Genomic DNA, 20338 nt, shown 5'->3' with positions numbered 1-20338 from the left:
CCGTGGCATCACACACCTTTGGCAGGGGCTGCTCTCTGCCCAGCCAGTCCTCCCCTCCATCCCACCTATTACAGAGGAATTGCTATTTCAGGCTGCCTTGTTTTCCCTGAGCAGCCAGCCCTGCTGCTCAGACAACAGGAGCTGGGAGCTGGCTCTGCCAAAAGAAATCAATTAACCTGCGGGAGCGGCGTCCCACGCCAGGGACTGGAGCCATCCATCACTGCCAGGCCGGGGCACAGGGCACTGCCACCACCCTGCAGTGACCCAGCAGAGAGCAGAGCGGTGCAACTCTGCTCTCACAGCCATGGAGGCTGAGCTGTCCCTGCTGGAGCTGCCACACTCCTGTGAAATGTCCTTCAGGGATTTATTGCTGGGATTTCTGACTTTGTTTGTTTCTTTGTGTAACCGTCTCTGGGCATCTGTTTAGGAATCATTTCTTCTTCCAGGCAGGGCAGATACCAGGATAGCAACTCTTTCCTGTAAAGCTTCCTCCAGTTTCCACCCTGCTTCCTTTCCAAACAAGAATTTCCAGGCTTTCACACTACTTTTATCATTGCCACAATTCCTGGCATATTTTGTATTTTTTTTAGCACAGGAATTCCAGTCAACAAAGCTGCTCACAAAACACAAATGAAAAACATTCTTTCCATAGAAATTCTTTTTTTAAAACAAAATTCTTTTATTACCATTTTCATGCTGCTTCAGAAGTCTGACATCTTTAAGAGGCTTTTAGAAAATGTAGTACTAGCAGAGAACAGGATAGCACATCACTCTGTGCTAATAATCCAATCATTTTGGGGACTAGTTCTATAGCACAAATTTAATCCCACCATTCCAAAGTGATAAGAAAGAGAAAACAGTTAAGAATGGGTTCTGTAAGAGATCTTCGGCACTAGCAATGATAAATACTTCAATTGTTTTTTAAACCACTCAAGTACAATTCCTTCTGTGATATCTCTTGACTATGTTGTTGTTTCTTTCCTGCTCTGCACCTCTGCAGAGGAGAGTTAAAACAGTTGTATTTCATTTCCAAACATCAGCACTCTGAACTGTAATTCTCTTACCTGCTTGATGGATATTGGTGACACCCAAGCTAGATTTTACTCTCTGGAAGACAATAGAGTCTTGCCATGGCAGAGCCCTGTGGAGTGGATCAGAAATCTGATAATTGCAGTTTCATCCTCAAGCTCCAGCCCAGGTACCTGTGCAGCCCTGCCAAGGAGCCATTCCCAAGGCTGGGAGCAGTCCAGGTTCTTCAGGCCATGGAATTCAACACCCAGCACTGCTGAGGGCTGTCTGTGCTTTGTGTCCATCCCTTCCTCACTCACAGTGTGCAGCCCTGGGACAAACAAAGCTTCACCCTGCAGGGCTGCAGGAGAAAAGCCCACATTGGGTATTTGATAGAAGCTCCATCAATAATTAGGCAAAATGTGCTGTTTTTCAATTAGAAAAAGGGATTCAAAAAAGTCCCTTTCCCAAGCTGTGACAGATTTTGGGTACCAGGGATATAAATCACCATAATTAGTGTGTAGCAGGGTCCTTTCCTGGGCAGTGAGTGCAGTGATCCTGCAGCCCTGTCCCCAGCCATGGCCACTCCCAGCTGCTGCTGAGGGAAAACCAAATTCATCTGGATCCTTCCTGAAAAATCACCCTGAAAAAATATCCCAGGTGTGGGATACTCTACTCCTCAAAGGATTCTGTTGTTTTAACTTACTGTTTGTTTGGGTTGTTTTTTTAAACTCAACCCCTGGTTTTACACCTGGAAACTTTACATTTTCTGTTTTTTTCCAGAGGTATGAAAAGATGCTTAGGATGGGTGTCCAGGTTTTGCACCGGCTCAGTCCCTCTGTGCATGATAGAGGCTGGTATTTTTGCCAAGGACACAGCAATGCAGATCAGGCAGCAGGATGCAACTGCAGAGTGGATGCTGGTGCAGCCAGAGCAGGAACAAACACTGCACTGCTGCAGATATTGAGAACAAAGGAATTCCAGTCTTTAACCAGTGACCACTCAGCACCTGAGAGCCTGCAACCAGAATCGTTCACCCCTTTGTTTGCATAATAAGAATCAGGTTATTTAAACAACTCAAGGTATTTCTTTTCTTCTAAAATGAAAATTAAACATTTAATAAGAAAAAAAAAATTACTCATAACACCTTTGATCTGATGTGGAAGCTCTTGCTGAGTAGAAGTGCTGGTGGACATTTCATTTTAAAACCAGTGTGTACAAACACTAGGAAAAAATCCTCTTTACAGAGGAGATAGCAAAATCCACAAAAAGAACCATCCCTAGTCCAGACACTTCTGCTGTCTTAAACATGGCACATCTTCAAATTGCATTACAGGAAAAATGAGAATAATCCATTTTCAGGCTCTTTCTTCTGCCTCCTATCAGGCTTATTTTTAGCCTTTTGCAGAACTGGATATAAAATTATCTCCCAGTTCCCCTATTGCAGCAATTTGAAAGTGTCTGACCTTATTTTTGCTTTGCAGATTCTATTATGTGGGACAGGGAAAGGACTCACAGAGTTGTCAAACCTCCCTGCCTCTCATTTTCCTGTGGCAGCAGCTGGGGACAGCAGGGACCCCCAGGTGACCTGGTGTTGTTGCCATTGACCATTTCCCAGGTATTGAGGGGGCAGCTGGCTGGTGCTGGGTGTGCTCCATTCTGGTGCTTTGCATTGCCAAAAAGAACATTCCTTGTCTGAAATTGCTGGAGCTGTATCACAGAGGGTTTTATGGGATGCTGGACACTTATTTTAGAGAGATGTGTCAGTGCTGCATTGAGACAGAGTTTGGATTTGAGGATTTCAGGAGCTGCAGGTGGATTTTAACAACTCCCAAAAAGGGAGTTTTGAGAACAGTTTGCTCACTGCTGATACCCAGCTGCTTATGGGGAGGAATATCATTGCTTCATTTGTTTTGACTTTACAAAAGAACAATAATTAAACATTTCCTACAGTGGGAGAAACTCACAATGCTTTTTTAGCCCAGATAAGACATTGTTGGCCTTTGAAGCCACATGAATTTACAGCAAAAAGCCTGGATTAAATGCAGAGGATCTGTGGTGATGGAAGGAGTGAGTTTTGAGTATCTGACAGTGGCAGGATAACAACTCACAGACTGCAGATGGACAAGATTAGACTGTTAGATGGTTTATATGGAATCTGTGGTAAGAATATGAAGGAGAGAGGTGGTGAAAATGTAAGAGGTTCTGTTATTGGTTGGAAAAGCTCCTTGTAGAGCTGTTGGTTTCTCACCTGCTTACTGGCCATGTTTGTAACTCCATAAACAGCTAGCAAAACCAAGAATGTAACAACTGGGAACTTGAATTTTAAATGCTGCTGCAGTTGGGAGCTGCTGGTGCCATGCAGATGGAAAATATTCTCATACAGAGCAATTGCTGATTTGTTGTGCCACTTCAGCCGGCCTGTGGATTTCCTGCAGCTCAGGCAGGGAGGTGGCAAAGGCCAGTGTGGGTTCTCACAGGCAGTCTGAGCTCAGCTGTGCTCCTGACAGGGGGTTTGCAATGCTCTGTCAGAGTTCACGTTGGCAGCAGGAGCTTTGCTTTAGCCCAGCAGAAGGATGGGGGAGCTGCTGCTGCTCTGGGAACCCCTGAGCTGTGGAAGGGGCTGCAGGCAGAGCTCTGGGTTCTCCAAACCACCCATTTGTCAAAGGAAGGGGACCAGGACACCAGTTGGTTCATCACAGGCCCCTCAGGTCCGGTCCCGGTCCCTCAGGTCCTTCTGGTCCAGTTTATTGAAGAAAGTATCAAACACTTATACAGCAAATAATAAGCTTATGAATATTCTGTAAGCCAAGCAATCTATTGGTTAAACTATAGCATTAACTCATCCTCATTCCTTAGGGGTTACACTCTCTTTTCTCATGTCTCTTTCACTGTTTGTTATTATACCACAGCTAGGCCCAAGGACACTGCTATCAGCACAGGTGCAGGACTTGGAATTAGCCATGGTTTTGTACTTTTCCATTTTCTAGCAGCTAAATTCCCAACACCCATTTCCCACCAGACTGACCTTTCCAGGTTCATCCCCTGTGCCACAGAAAGGAAACAATATCCCTGCACTATTCCCAGCTACTCAGCGCTCTCCCACAGCAGGAATGGAACTTCCCCATGTGCCTCATGCTGTAGGAAAGCCAAAGCTCACTTTTCCAGGAGCTCCAGATCAAGAACTGTGTGGGAGTCCTCCTGCTGTCTTGGCTGCTGACTCTGTGCTGTGAGCCCCAGGAATTCAGAGATTGTCCCTGCAGTGCTCATGAGCTGTAAATCAGGACTGGAGGCACCTTCCCACAGGGCACTGGAATCATCTGCTACCAATGGACCCAGCAGTCAATTGGCACTGGCATGGCAAAGGAGAATTCTTGGCACAGAGGGACTTTGCCATGCAGGAGGAGATTTTAAGTTCTCACTGAGACAGATCCTTTGCTAAGGCTGCCCTGGCACAGAGACAAAATCTGATCAGATCCCATGCAGGTGACTGGAGCTCTGAGCAGAAGGCAGCAGCCTTCCAAGCAAGAAACAATCTCTGACACAAGGAAATGGAAGGAATCATGAAAAATTCAGCCTTGCTGGTTCCTGATGGCAGAGCATTTTGCAAAGGAATTGGTTTTTATGAGCAGCAGTGACCTCTCCTTGTGCAGCAGTCTGCCAGGCAGATCCTGTCCCTGTGGCTGTGTTAGAGCCATTTACTGTGGTTGGGTCCTTGACCTGGGCCAGGCTTTAACCCCTCACAGCCACTCCAGAGCATTGGGAGAATTGGAAGGCTGAGAGGTGGAAAACCTGTGGGTTGAGTCCAGTTTAATAGGGAAAGCAAAAGCTGCACCACAAACAAAGCCAAACAAGCCAAGGAATTCGCTCCCCACTTGCCATGGCAGGTGGGTGTTCAGCCATCCCCCAGGAGGGCAGGGCCCCTTTACACACAAATTACATGAAGGACAAACACCTTCACTCCAAACAGCTCCCTTCCTCCTTCTTCCCCCACTTTATATACTGAGCACAGAGTCACAGGGTGTGGAATATCAGTTTGGGTCTCCTGTCCTGGCTCTATCTCCTCCCATGGACACCCAATTCCCCACCAGCATGGCAGGACAAGGAGCAGAAAAGGCCTTGGATCCATGCAAGCCCTGTTCAGGAATAACAAAAACATCTCTGTATAATCACCCATGTTCAGCACAAATCCAAAACACAGCCCCACTCCAGACACTGGGAGGAAAATTCAATTAAATCTACTCCAGCCAAAGCCAGCACAGGCTGAGTGACATCTTTTAGAGAAACAGGGACAAACTGTTGGAGTGTTATCTCCAGTGATTCAGTAAGGAGTGTCTTAAGTGCTCTGGCTTGGTGATTCCCAAAGTTTCTGCCAAAATGGGGATTGCCAGAACGGTTACAGTGGAGTGGAATGGATGGATGTTTCCTTGAGGCCTCCAGGCCAGCTTGGACAGGCTTGGAGCAGCCTGGTGTGCTGGAATGTGTCCCTGCCCATGGCAAGGGTTGGAATGAGAGGATCTTCAAGGTCCCTTTCACCCCAACCCCTTCCATGGTTCTGTTATTTCCCACACCTGGTAGCTCGGAGGTTGGTGAAAAGAGCTGCAGCACGAGCAGTTATTTTGGAGGATAAGAAGTATGTTTTTAATCAAGTGCCATCAGGATGTTCTACAGGATTTTCTATTTTAAGATTTAATTCGTTCTTATCTGCTTTTTATGTCATGTTTTCTCCCCCTTGCCATCCAATCATTCAATCAAAAGTGAGGCACTCCACTGCCTCTTTTCTCCATTATTTCAGAGGACATAATTGCATGTTGTTACACACATCTTCCGTGGCACTAAAACCCTCCACCTCAATTCTAAGCCCATCAATATCTGGCAGAATTATCCTTCCAGAGACAGGCACAAAGTTCCACAACCCACATCTTCACAGATTTCAGGGGTCTGTGGCAGAGAGCCCCCATAGATTGGTGAGCCCTGGAGCTCATTTCCATCCAGGTCCTTGGGACCCTGATTGCTGCTGTAAACTGCTCATCTTCACATCTGTTCTGCTGCCTGGAAAAATAGCAGGAAAGGTTATTGATTTTTCCTTTATGCCAGTTTTCTCCACAGTAAAGATGTGTGAAAGAGGAAAAAATGAAGCTGACCCATGTTTCTGCCTCTGGAGACAAATCTGCACCTGGATTAAATGAACAGATGGAAAATACTGACAGTCTGTGCAGCTTTGAGGGGCTGAACCAAATAGAGGGGAAAACATATTTGCTGTACATGATTATCATATTTTGTTTACTAAACCCACTGACATGCAGGAAGAAAAGGGGATTTGAGCCAGTTCATTTCTTCAGTGCAGCTGGAGGAGCTCTGTCCCCAGCAGAGAGAGAGCTGTGAGCCTGCAGTGCCAGAGCAGAGCAGAGGGAAGGGCAGGGCACAGCCAGCTCCTGTGTGAGCCTGGGATGGAGAGCACAGAGCCCCTGGCTGGGACTGAGGGCACAAACACAGCAGCCACACTGAGCACTGCTCCTGCTCCAAAGCAAACCCCTCCTGGGCCAGATTGTTGCCTGAATTTTGTTAGAGTTCTCTCAGCATCCTTTTCCTGCAGCAAACTGACCTCAGCTCCATCAACAGCCCGTTCCTGCAGGCTGGATAACCTGTCAGATGCATCAGGAAGCTCAGAGCTTGGACTATTTTTAACAGTGCCATCCTGTCCTTGTGCCACGCACTGGGAGCTCCAGGCTGATGGATCACTGTTGCTCTCCTTCCCTTTCAGTCCCTGTTCCCAGCTCCAGCCTGCTTGCAGCCTGAAGTTCTGCAGGAATTCATGTTCCCAATCACATCTTGTCCCAGAACTCCTGACTTCACCCTCAGAACAGCCTGAGGTCAGTCAGAGCAGGAGCTGCTCTCTGGGGGCAATCCTTGATGCTGCTGTTCTTGCTGAAGGTACCAGCTCAGAGTGAGGGTTCGTGTTCTGCAGCTTTTCTGGGGAGGATTGGAGGCTGTGGCAGCTTGTTCAGCATCCCAGGAGAGCTGCTGTGGAGCAGGGAGCCAAATCCATCTCCTTCCAGCTGCAGGTGAAAATGGGAACTGTGCTTAGCTACTGCAGGCAGCACTGGCTAACCCAGTACCTGCTGCACTGTTACCAAAACTCTAATGAGGGGCACAGGGGGTACACACTGGAACTGGAGTGTCCACCCTGCTGGGTTTGCTCCTCCTGAAGTGTCTGGTGGAAAGGTGGGGCAGGACTGGCACCAGTGTTTGCACTCAGGGTGTGGCAGAGTCAGCTGAGAGATCTCTGGTTTGTTTTGGCTTCTGCAGTGAGCAAAACAGGGAGAGAACAGCTGTGGCTTTGGTTGTTCCAGGGGCTGCTCCAGCTCTCCTATTCCATAACTCCTTCAGCAGTTATCTGCAGGAATTGGTGACAGCAGCAGCAGTGCAAGTCCCTTCTGTGTTCATGGATCAGTTAAAATTCACTCTTACAGCAGGTGTGGAGCTACCAGTGACCATCCTTGGCCTCTGTTCTCCTTTCCAGTCTCAGGCAGCAGCAGCAGCTCTGAATGCTGCTGTTTCAGTGGCTGGAATTTCAGCCTGCTGCATCTGGCTGGGCTGCTCATCATCCCTGAGGCACAGCTGGAGGGTGATGCTGCTCTGATGCAAAAACCACCCTTTAACTGGCTGCATTTGAAAATAGATTTGGTTTTCATAGATGAAGGCCATAAAGTCTCCTTGCCTTTCAAGGATGTCTGGCCATGAACTTTTCATCACCTAAAATTTCATGTTTTAATGTGTTTACAAGGCCTTTTGGAGATGTTTTTAACCTCCTGTTTTTAACATCTGAGGAAGTTCAGACAGGAGGAATCTGCTGGGGGCTGCCATTAGTGACTGGTCCCCTGTGTCCCTTCCTAAAGCACTGCTTCAAACAGGCACTTGATGGCACATGGCAGCAGAAACACACAATTCTTTCCACTGAAATTAAGGACAAGGATCCTTAATCACTGGCAGGAATTGCTGCCAAGTCCAGTGGTCCAGCTGCCCCTGTAGCCCCTGTACTTCTGTCTGCTGAATGAGGTCCAGCTCAACAACTCAACACTAAAAAACTCCTGCTCAATAACTCAAAAACTGATTTATTTTCAGGCTAGAAGGACCCTACCGGAGCGTTTTATTGTTGGTTGTAAAAATTAAGTGATGTTAAGTACAGCAGGCTGTAAAAACCAGGACAACATTTCCTAATGTGCTTCTCAGATACAAAAGCCAGAATCTGGCTTGTGTAGATTGCAAGAAAACTGAGCTTTGGGAAAGCTGCAGGATCCTGAAACACAGGTGGTGTTTCACTTAGGCATGAAAGTTGACACGACCCAGGCTGGCAGCATTCCCCAAAGCCTCTCTTGGAGCCTTGGGCACGGCACACTGAGGTGTGTCCTCCTGCCTGGAGCTCAGGGACAGAGGTGACACATCCCTGGAGCTCAGCAGGAGCCACACACATCCCACAGTGCCCTCAGAGCCGAGCAGGGCCAGCGGGCTCTGCCCTTGCTGCCCAACCTTGCTCTGGTCGGAGGCAGCAGGAATCCTTTCAAACCCCTGGGAGTGCCCAGCAGGGCTGGCTGCACTACAGCCTGCAATCTGCATCAGCTGCTGGCCTGGGGACCAGCAAGGCTGGAAGGCACCTGGAGAATAATCCTGCCCAGTTGCTGAAATAGAGCATGGCTGACCTGTAAAAGATCCTGGCCAGTCATCTGTTATCTTAAATTGGCTGTCTTGTCCTCTTGCAGGTCTCTAAGCGGCCGAGGTGCAGTGAAATTAGATCCATTTTACATGGCATAAATATTTAACAGCTCTAGAGCATGTAGTTTAATATTAAACAGACAGTCTTATAAATACTTCAGAATTATAGGTGCTGTCACAGTACATGGAAATGACTTGATAGGATCTAGGAGAAATATTTAGGTTTGACAGGAGAGGAAGTGATGGAGTTAGAGAGAATCAGCCACATTTTTAACTGCTAGAGGAGTCCCTAAAAAAAACCCAAAAAAGTTGTGCAGCTTCTGTTCTTGAAAGGCAGTTTGGGTGAGTTTCCTCCTCCTGAAATAACAGACTGGTTCCCACCCTACTCTCTTCAAGGAATGAAAACATTCATAATCTTAAAAAAACACTGCAGAGCAAACAGAACAATTTGGGAGCCAATGCTCAGTGATCCATTCAGTGTGGGATTATCGTTATTAGAAAGGCAAGTGGTACTTAATGAGGGATTTAGATGCTCTTGAGCCTTGTTATTTTAAGCCCATGTACTACATTTTGCCACCTAAGAGAGTTTAAAATTTATTATTTGTAGATTTGCTTTAAGAAAAGTAAACAAAATCCCACCTGACCCATGAACTGAGCCCCACTGCCATGGGTTGTGGCAGTGACCACTGTCTGCATCATGGGGCTTCAGAGGGACTGAGGAGGCACTGTCCCAAATTTGGGACTGTTTCAGTTCTCTCTCCTGTCCAGCAGCTTCCTGTGTGATCCCTGAAAGTCATTTCTCTCCCCAGCAGGTTCACAAGTCACGTGCAGTCTAATTTCCCATCAAATCTTCAAAAAACATTTCAGGATTAGCCCCTGCAGGCCTCTGTTCCCATCTGTGAAACAGAGATAAAGCAGAACTTGAGAGAAATGTGTTAAAATAAAAGGGTGGTACATTTTATCCCATAGGAGGCTGAGCTGTTATTCAAGCAGGAAAGTTGTGTCTATTTCCAGTTGTGTCAGCAATGCAGGTCCATGACAAAGTCATGGCAAAACTGACTTTATTTGTATAGATTCTGTGTCCTCTAAGAACATGGAATGATGTGCCAAGGGACAGGACTTTCAAACATTATGGCTCACTCAAACCTCTGGAGTTTCTGATAGTTTTGTGACATTCCATAGCTTGCTTCATACTTTAGAATTTGGCTGTAGCATGCCCAGATTGTTTTCTCTGATGTATTCTGCACAATTCCAATGCTCAATACAATGTGATCTCCAGTGCACTGGGGTTACCAAGAATGGGACTTGTAGGAAGAAACTCAGGTCAGCTCCTCCTCCTCCTCCTCCTCTGAAGAGCAAGAGAGGCAGCAGCTGCCCCAGCCCCTCTGGGTTTTTTTCCCCCAGCCCAGTTCTCCCGTTATCTCTGCCTTTCCCAGAGAACCCCCAGGTAAAAAGAGGGAGCAGCCAGCTGGAGCCCTCCCCTGAGCTGTGGCCACTTCTTTTGCCTCTCTGAAATACCTGGTTGTTATTGTCTCCTAGCAACACATATAGCAGAAAATTCTTTTAGAGAAATAAACAAAAAGAAAAGTCCTAAACCCCAACACCAGCACAGCCAACCTGCACTGGTAGGTGGAGACTCTCCCTTTGTAACTCAGATTTGTTTATGCTGCTGCTGCCCAAGCAGAGGCAGAGAGCCCTCGGGTAAAGCACTCCCACAGCCACGTCAGGGCAGCTCTGTGGGTGTGCTGGGGGTTTCTCAGTGCTGTGAGAATCCAGGTGTTCCCACTGAGGCCCAAAGGCTTTGGAGTGTGAGGATGTCACCTCTGACAGTTCACACGGTCCCTGCTGTGTGTCACTCTCAAAGGCAGTAACAAGAACAGCATGGGAGGGGATGGCAGAGGAGCTGCTGCTGAGGAAGGTTGGATTTTCCAGGGCATGTTCTGCAAGGACAAGCAGCAGGGGCGAGGGATGGCCTTGGCAGGAGCATTGCTGCTGTCCCTGTGTCCCTCAGAGCAGACAGGAGCAATCCCCTCACCGTCCTGCAGGACAGCTCCTGCCTGGTGCCACAGCTGTCCCTGCCACACGCTGCCCATCACCCAGAGCAGTGCCTGGAACAGCAGCGGGACTTCGGGAGCTGCAAACTGAAAGACAACTCAATTTTCCTTAATTTTTATCAGTGATGACTGTTTACATCTGTGCTGTCAGGCTGAAGGACACCAACAGCCACTGTGCAATCTTGTGTTGGCTTAGGGAAATCGTAGCTACCTGGATGCCTCTGGGACCTTCCCAAATCCTTGTCAGTCGGTGCCAGCAGTGTTATTTGACACGTTCCAGCCATTGTCAGCACTGCTGTCAGGCACCCCTGTGTGACAAGGTTTCAGCTTCATACCATTGTACAGGACAGTTTTTAATGTCCCTCTTCTTTAGACACTGTTAAGCAACCAAAACCTGGATCTACCAGGCTGGTATGTTATTAGGAATCCATTTCTTTGCTAAATGCAGCTCTCACACAACACTTCTGTTTTCTCTCCACCAGGGTGAATCAGCTTGTGATGCCACCAGCCTCTGTGAAAGTCTGAGACGGTGAGTGACCCAAACCAAGCTACAAACCCCTGCCAGCCCATCTCTTTCCTTATCAATTGCAGAGAAGTTTCCTTAGCCAGCTCTGGTTTGCACCTTTGCCACCCCCAGCCCAAAGCAGAGCAAATCAAGACCAGGGAAGCCAGGGGTCAGCTCGAGTGTCCTTTGTGGTATCGAGTTGCTTCCAGAACCTGGTGTTCCCTTCTTTGAGCAGAAAAGCCCACATTACCCATGTCCCTTGACCAGTGTGACTGTCCCAGGCCAGAACTGAAAACCTTTTGGTGTTCACAAAACCTCCTGCTGCCCTGCTGGGGGTCAAACAGGGGCTGCTACCAAACACCATTTCTGGCACAGTCCAGGTTTTGTGCAGAAAGTGTTTCAGGCAGCACCTGACCCTGTCCCCTCTGCAACCCTCTGAGCCAGAGGGACCAGGGCCTGTCCCCTCCCTGCTGCCCACCCTGTCCCTTGTGTTCCTGCTGCCCTTATCGCTCCCCCACAGCCACGGCGCTGCTGCCTGGAGCTGCCACAAGTGATAAACACTTCCCAGCATTTCACTGCAGCCAAAATTCATTAAAGCAAGTTTTTGAAGAGGAGATTTCTTTCCCATAAATTAAATGCATTGAAAGACTAATCAGAAAATCAGAACTCAATAAGACACTTCAGAATGGCCTTTTGAGGGAAAAGATTTCATGCAATCTCTAGCACAGCAGATGTGGTATTTCCACAGAGGGGAGTGGATTTGGGCATGGGGCTGCCTGGAGTTTGCAGGCTCTGGATTCACTAATAGTAGCTTTTGGATAAAGTTGGAGGGGTTTTTTAAAAAATGCCATCAACAAATCTGGGAGGAAATCCTTGGTGCTGTTACTGAAACTTGCCTTATAGACCAGTGGCTTACAAACCACACTACCTGTGTCCTGGGCACACCAAGGTTTTTCACTGCACTTCCCTCTTTTTTGGTCCAGTTTTATACAGCTTGAAAGAAACCAGGGCACTATCATAGGAGAATTTTCCTGTAATCCAGCAGCCACTAATTTTTAAGGTCAGGGGCAATTTCCTGCATAACATGGAGCCCAGGCCCTCTCACAGGAAATCCTGCAGTGAGAGGACTGGTTATCCTTGCCCCATTATGTGGGACAGCAGTGGCTGCTGCAGAGGCCACACAGAGGTACCTCAGCAGTGGGCAGAGGTGCTGACGTGGCCCTGAGGCCACATGGGCACAGGCAGTGCCTGCCCTGCCGTGCCAGCAGCACCTGAGCTGGGCCCTCCAGGGGACAGCTGTTTCTAAAATGACAATTTAAGGCACAAGGCAGCCCCTCTTCAGTAAACTGAGGGGGTCAAAAGCAGTCTGCAAGAATGGAGCCTGTCCTGGGCTGCCTCAGCCCACAGCAGGAGCAGTTGTGCCTGCACAGGGCACACTGCTGTGGTCACCTCCTGCAGGGGCTGGGCCAGGGTCACAGTGCCTCTGTTCCATTCCAGATGGCTTCAGCACATCCCCAGCAGGCTGTGCCAACCCCTGCTTGCACAGACACCAGGGGTCTCTGTCATGGTGTGACACAGTGCAATGCCAGTGCACCCATGAAAATATATTCTCCTTAATGTCTGCTGTGAGGTGTGACCAGAAATGGAGCAAGGCAGGCTCCAGCTTAGGAATAAAGAAAAGAACTTTATTAACTTAGAATTGAAAGAGTCTGGCCTCTTTCATGACCAGAACCAAGAGAGAGTTCCCCTGGGAGTTCTCTGCTTTTCACCCCCTGTGTTCTCAGAGGTGTATCCGTGTCCTCAGTGACCACACCAGGTGCCAATATTCAAATGTGAGCACCCATTGGTTTGACCACAGCCTCCAACAAATCTCACTTCCTTCTCAAACCAGCACAGTCTCTTAGCTGGCCCCCAGCAATCCATCCCTGCAGCTTCCCCAGTAACTCCTTCTGTTCCCTGTTTGCAGCTGCCAGTGAAGGCCAGGACACGTGGACTCCTGCTCCCACCACACCAATCCCAACCTGGAACCCTCCTGTGCTGGGTGTCAGTGGATCCTTCAGCTCCACATCACAGAGGGGGTCTCCCACCAAATCCATCCCTCTCTCCAGCCTGCAGGGTCAGGCACCAGGAGATGAGCAGGGCAGCCGGGAACGTGGAAACTTCTGGAACACAAGGACATTCAGGGGTCCCCTGAGCATGGACACCAATTGTCCACTGGACCCAGAAAAAGCTGCCCAAGTGAGCAACTGTAGATTGTGTAAATGGTTTTAGTTGTAGCCAATGAAGTCCACATTGTTTGTGGGGCAGCTGGTGTCCTATGGAATGCTGCTGCTCTGCCAGCACTCCCACAGACTGCACTAGTTGAGGACCTGTTCTGTACATCACCTTTTCTTTGACACTGAAGGCTTGATTCAGATTATTATTTTTTATTTAAATATAAGATGCTTTATATCTGCTGGAGACATTAGATGAGATATATATATATATATATACTTAGATAAATTTTTTATTTAAACATTTGAAATCTGGAGCTGCCTGTGCAACCATAGCAGACATGAATAACATCCACAGCTCTCCTCCTCTCAGTGCCCAGGTGCCAGGGCCTGCAAGGGCACCACAGGAAAACTTCCAGTGGCTGCCCCACCTGTCACTGAGACTGAGCAATGGGACAGAGGAGAGAGTTTCACTGCACTGGGTGTGCTGGTGGTTGTCACAGAAAGGCCCAGAAGAACGTTGGACAGAAATCCCTACAGGCTCTAGAGTTTTCCATATGCTAAATTCAGCCTTCCTAGGAGGTTCACAGGCTTTTAAAATACCAAAATCCAGCTGGCTGAATGGCTGCACCTTGGGCCTGGGAGTGCAATACTGCTGTGCCAGTGACCTCGTGCTTTGTTTACATGATACCATATCAGACTGTCAATGCTAATTCTCCCTGCCAATATCCCAGAGCAGGAGGCTGGCACTGCCTTCAGAGCAGTGCTTGGTTCCTGCTCACCCAGCCTGAGCTGGCACTGGGGTGTGCCTGTACCTGTTCCTGTATCTGTAGCTGTACCTGTGCAGAGGTGCCTTTGAGAGCTGTCAGACAAGGCCAGAGCTGAACTGGGTTGGGCTCTAATGCAGGAGCTATCGTGGTGCCATCCCATGGAGCCTTGAGCCAAAGCTGTGCTGTGTCAGCTGGATGGGGAGCAAGGGGAGCACAGGTCCTGGAGAGGGCCAGGCTGCCACAGGAAGGGCACTTGGAGTCCAGGGAGGCATAAATGAGCTCAGGAAGTGTCAGAGCAGAACCAGATGTGAGTTAGGGCTGGAGCTGCCGTCCTGGCTGTGCCATAAGGTCTCTCAGGCACAGCAGGGTGCTGTTAGCAAACCTGGGTTTGTCTCCCTTTCCCTGCCAGGATGTGCTGGGAGCAGCACAGCTCTGCAGCAGAGATGGTTCCAGAGCCAGGGGCTCACCCCATGGCAAATCCCTGCCAGGCTGGGGATTCCTGTGATCCCCTGAGCCCTCCCTCCTCCCAGAGCTCACAGGACTCCTCTGCAAGGGTTCTGTCACCTGCAATTCCTGAACAAGAGCTCCAGGAGTTGGCTAAAGAACCAGAGCCAGAAGTGTTCCTCTAGTGCCTGAGCAAGCAGGTGCTAGAAACAACAAAGCAAAGCAAATCCCAACAATGCTTCACTTCCTACCTCGTGCCACTATTTACACTCAGAGGGGAAACACAGCAGCTCTAGTCTGGGAGCCAAACACTTGGCTTTAAAGGCACATGAATTTCTGATTCCCATTAAGAAATTCCTTTTTAAGCTGTTTAAAAGGAAACAAAAAGCAACCCAACAATCAGTCATTTCATCTCAGAGGCCAAAGAAGATTAACCACATTTTCTAAATTGCTTTTCTGATAGGCTCTCTGTTGTGCAGCATTTATTGTCAACAAAATGGAACATTTCTGCTAAGGTTCAGAGATTAGGAATTCTCCTTAAACTTAATTCTCAGGAGTCAGCAATGAAAAGGGAACTGAAGTGTTCTGTAATGTCACTGGCAATCCTTGTTTGTGACAGGCTCCAGTCCCTGCTGCTTTTATCCTTTGTGCACATGAAGGAAATGCTGTGGATTCTGTTTAAACAAGGACAGAGGGAAGGGAGCAAACAAAGGAGTGAGAATGAGTCCTGCCTTCACCAAGGGATCCCTGAATCCCTGCTCCCACATGTTCCAGGCTGAGACAGGGAGGCTCAGGCTCTTCAGGTCCTTGCTGCATTCAGCAGGGCCTGTGCAGTGTCCAGGGGCACCAGGGAGGCTCCAGCTCCCCTCAGTTAATCACCAGGGTTTTCTCCTACCCCACTCCATAAAGGGGATTTGTTTAAAGCATGAACCCCCCCCGCTGATCCTGCACTGGCACTTGGGTGGATTGTACAGGGTGGGACACTGAGGCAGTGGCACCTGCCCAGAGAAGCAAGAGAATGACCCAGAAGTGCCACCCCAAGGGGCTCCTGCTGCCACCACCCCAGAGCAGGTCTGGGTGGCCCCAGGAGCCTCTCCCCTTACAGTCAGGGTGACTGAACCCCAAAAATGTCCCCAAAAATGTCTGGCTGTGCTCTGGGAAGCAGAGTTCTCCCAAGCTCCACCCCAGATGCTTCTTCTCTTCTCCATTGGCTTTATTGTCTGGCAAACCAGCACTTACAATCACTTTTACTACGTGATGTATGGGAGTATTAGTGTATTTTCTTGTTATACAAGGGAGGAGTATAAAATAGTTTTCTGATTTCTTTCAGAAGCAAATGACTATTTTATTTTTTAAGAGCAATTGATTGTGAATCTCAGAGTATAAAAAAAAAAGATAAGCCAAATATATACCTTTATGTAAATTAAGAAATAAAAGTATTTAAAATGTAACCCCTGGCTCCTTTTCTTGTGTCACCTCTTGGCTGTGGTCCCTGGGATGAGGATGCTCCAAGCTCCAGGGCTGCCAAGAAGTTCCCTGGACACCAGCCTGCCTGGGGTTTGTGGAGAAATAACACCAGGAGCAGGGAGGGTGGTGGATTTCAGCCTCCCATTCCCCAGAGCTGGGGGAAGGGGTCAGTGTGGGCCTGGCAGAGGTGGGGTCCCCTCCAGCCCCACTCAGCCCCTCACTGCACAACAGAGGAGCTGGCTGATGGACTGATGGAAATAAGCTGGTGCTCATGGGCTGGGTGCTCAGGAAGGCAGGAAATGATGCCCAGGTGGTCCCACAGTCAAGGCTGCCCTTCCCCAGTGATCCCACAGCAGCCATGCCCACAGAGCTCACAGGGTAAAGGAGAAGGGGCTGGTCCTGCTGCACTGGGAGCAGCTCAGCCTTGGGCTGCGCTGTGACACTCAAAGGTGTCTGAGGCTCCCCTGACCAGCTGGGAGAGCCTCCCACTGCAGGGCCTCCCTTCAGAGTCCTCCTCCAGCACAGGGCAGGGTCCAAGCCAGGAGACCACAAAAGCAAAGGCCCTGTCACTTAAAACACCCATCCCTGATGGCTTTTGTCAGTGCTTCTCAGGGCTTTCAGCTTAATCATTCTTGTAAATGACTTGATTAAGAATAATTTTCCAAATTCTGATGTTCCAGCAGATAGACAGATAAGCTTTGAAGCTCAGCAGCTTTAGCTTCCATCCATCAACTACTGCTAAGAAGAGTGTGCTGTGCACACTGGGTTTGGATCAGGGCCATACCTGTGTGTGTGTGTGTGTTATGTGTGTGTGAGTTATGTGTGTGTGATTTATGTGTGTTATGTGTGTGTGTGTATGAGTGTGTGTGATTTATGTGTGTTATGTGTGTGTGTGTATGAGTGTGTGTGAGTTATGTGTGTGTGTGTTGTGTGTGTGTGTGTGTGTGTGTGTGTGTGTGTTATGTGTGTGTGTGTGTTATGTGTGTGCCCCCACACGTTTGCTCACTCCCCATCCCTGCCTCACAAACCCTCCCAAACCCCTCAGTGCCTGCAGAGCTGTCTCAGGGTGTGACAAACAGCAGCCCCATGGCTGGCACAGGGTGCTGCCCTGACCCTCTCTGTGTGTTCTGTGTGCTGCAGTGCCCTGGTGGCCCTGGTGCATTTTTACATTTATCACACTGTACAAGAGGTGCTGATTGCATGGCAACCTCTCCTGAGCAACTCCAACACTGCACCCATTGCCCAGAGTGCCTGGCAAAATCTCTCAGGATATTACATCAGAAATCATAGAATCATGGAATGGTTTGGGGCTGGAAGGACCATACAAACCAATTAATTCCACCCCCTTACCATGGCAGGGAACCTTTCCCTATCCCAGGCTGCTCCCAGCCCTGCCCAGCCTGGCCTTGGGCACTGCCAGGGATCCAGGGGCAGCCACAGCTGCTCTGGGCACCTGTGCCAGGGCCTGCCCACCCTCACAGGACTCCCTGGGTTTATCCCATGCCTTTGGCCATTCTCCAGCACTGCACCCTCCCCTGAGCTCAGAGCCCAGGGCCTGGAGCTGTTCTGCACCCAGATGAGCCACAGAGCTCTGAGCTCTGAGCCCAGGGCAGCTGAGGAGAAAAGGCTTCATTAAATCAGAGCATGCTCAGGCATCTCAGCCCACATGGTCAAGCAACAGGACCTGAAATCAAGTAAAACAAAACCTTTGTGATTATTAAAAAGCCCAAATAAGTGCTGGTGAAGCACAATTTGACTTGCTGAATTAGTGACTGCATTCTATAAGCAGTGCAGCAAAGCCAGCCCAAACTCAGGTAATTTAATTGGCAAAAGGGGGCACCATGACTGGCACTGTGCCCTGCAGCTCTCCTGTCCCTTTTCCCCTTGCCCACTCTGCCACTCCTGGAGGCTGAGCACACCCATGGACACAGAACAGCTGGCACTGCCCAGTGCCCATCCCTGTGTCAGGACAGCAGCTGGCACAGCTCTGGCCCCATGCTCTGCCCTACCCACAGTGACAGTGACACTGATCCACACCAGCTCCTCTCTGCAGTGGCCCTGGCAGGAATCCCAGAGCTCAGCCAGCCCCTGTGGCCTCAGCATGGAGGCTCTGGGTGCCACAGCTGCTCTCTCTGCAGGCAGGGAGGATTCCCTGGACAGAGCCCTCTGCTCCAGCTCACTCTTGCTCCCACCTGCCTGCTGTTCCTCCTCTGGTTCCACACAGCAAAGGCACAAAATCCCAGCATGTCCTACATAACAAGCACAAAGAAGGAAATCATTAGTGAGACATTTCAGATCTGAAGCCCCTTGTCCCCTTTGGAGCCCCTGTGGATCATTAAACCAGGGACAGCCTGACCTGCTGCCCTGCTGTGTGCTGCATTTGCATAATACATGAAAAGTCATCGCTGGGGACAGCTGGAGGGGCTTAGCTGGGATTGAGGTTTGAACGAGGCAATGAAGCAGCTCTCAGCAGTAAATGGCAGAGGCAGGGCTGCATCCCCAGGGGACGGGGTCAATCCCCAGGCCCACTGGGAGCAGAGGTGCCCTTGTTCCTGGAGACAGGACTGGCAGTGATTGCCAACACCTTCTGCCTGGGAATGGAGATTTGCAGCTCTTCTTTAGGCTGCAACAGCAGCAATTCCAGCCTACAGCCACCTCCAGATGAGTAAAGGCTTTGGGAGAAAAGGTCCAGCAGGGTGAGTGCAGGAATTGCCCAGACAAGCCTGGGGACACCATGGAGAGCCGGAATCAGCCAACTCCTGCAGTGTCCTGGGGACACCTGCAGCCAAATCTCCACCTGCAAACCCCTCAGAGGCTGGAAGCCTCACCCAGGGTGGGCACAGGGAGAGCTGCCCTTCACCTCCTGCCCAATCTGTGCCAATCTTGACCTGGAGAGCCCAGAGCCTGCCAGCCCCTCCTCATCCAGCCTGCACAAGGGCTGTGCCCTCCAAGGCAGCACCAGGCAGTGCCCCTCAGGCCTGACTGCCCCAGGGCAGAGGGAGCAGCTGTGGGGGAGGCACAGGGAGGATTCCCTGCTGAACTTGGGCACAGAAACTCCAGCTTCACCTGCTGCTCACAGCAGCCAGCACACCCTGGATGTGCAGCTCAGCCTGGGGATCACTGCTGGGACAGGGAAAGGGGCAGCTGTGGGTCTGCAGTGGGATCTGTGCTGCTGTGCCCCAGGAGCTCTGTGCCATTTCACAGAGAATCAGTGCAAAGGCAGATAAACAGCCCCAGGCACACCCAGCCCTTTGCAGCTCCTCTCTCAGCCCCTCCAAAAGCAATATGACATTTCCAGTGTCCATCTCTGCCTGGTGGTGCAGACCCACCTGCAGGATGGGCTGAAGGCACAACAGGCACAGCCCTGCTCCCAGCAACAGCTTCTGCCAGGAGCCAGCACCAAACTGCAGCAGGGAGGAGAGCAGTGAGGCCTTCAGAGAGCCACAGAAATCACTCAGGCTGGAAAAGACCTTCAGGACCATCAGGTCCAAGCATCAGGTGCTGGAGAGGAGTCGGGCCAGGCACCAAGACCCACGTTCTGGATCCAGGAGCAGGGTGCTGGGCAGGTGGGGAGGAGCAGGGGAGGCTTTGCTGGCAACTACAGCTTGAGCAGCATTTCAAACACTTTGAGCCTCAGCTCTCAACAAGGCCCAGGTACCCAATGCATGGGAGAAGTTGCTCTGGCACTCTCCAAAGGGTTGGTGGCATCCCAGCATTCAGGAGCCTGGGGATCAATCAGCAGATGCAATTCCAGGCAGTCACTCCCAGCCTGCTGCAGGCCTGGCAGTGCCAGGTGCCTTGCATGGCTGCACACAGGCCTGGCACAGTGGCCAATCAATCAACCATTTCAATTGTTTCACTGATTTATTGATTCCCTGCACTACCACAGGGGCCATGACCCCTCCAGCACCCAGCAGCAAAAAGGCAAAAAAAGCCAGACAATGGTGGTTATGGACAATACCAGGCTGGTCAAACTGAGAATAGCTGACCCAGAGTTTGCCTGTGCAAACCCATTGAACCCCAGCCATTTCAGGGGCTGCATCTCCCCCACTGGAAAAGCTGTCAGCACTGCTGGGCCTGGGCAGGACAGGAATGGGCCTTTAGGGCTTCTGAATCTCCCACAGGGCTTGACAACCAACTCAGCAGTGCCAGCACACCCACCCC

The 20338-nt window shown here is 49.9% G+C and overlaps 1 protein-coding gene across 3 annotated transcripts in view; it reads left to right on the top strand.

Moving 5' to 3' along the window:
• Positions 1-16126, top strand: part of SPNS2 (SPNS lysolipid transporter 2, sphingosine-1-phosphate) — a 137074-nt gene extending 120948 nt beyond the window's left edge. For 2 of the 3 annotated variants that reach the window (XR_010442384.1, XR_010442383.1), the window contains 2 exons: positions 11258-11304; positions 13247-16126. Coding sequence is in view for 1 of the 3 variants with exons in the window: in XM_064729244.1 (XP_064585314.1) it covers positions 11258-11300 (43 nt within the window). In the remaining 2 variants the exon portion in view is untranslated. The remainder of the gene's footprint in view (positions 1-11257; positions 11305-13246) is intronic. The other variant, XM_064729244.1, reaches the window with a different exon arrangement.
• Positions 16127-20338: the final 4212 nt, after the last annotated feature.

This window comes from Zonotrichia leucophrys, chromosome 19, assembly GCF_028769735.1.
Source record: "Zonotrichia leucophrys gambelii isolate GWCS_2022_RI chromosome 19, RI_Zleu_2.0, whole genome shotgun sequence".
Classification (NCBI taxonomy): domain Eukaryota; kingdom Metazoa; phylum Chordata; class Aves; order Passeriformes; family Passerellidae; genus Zonotrichia; species Zonotrichia leucophrys.
The sequence above is the reverse complement of the archived record's forward strand: the minus strand, read 5'-3'. Positions and strand labels throughout refer to the sequence as shown.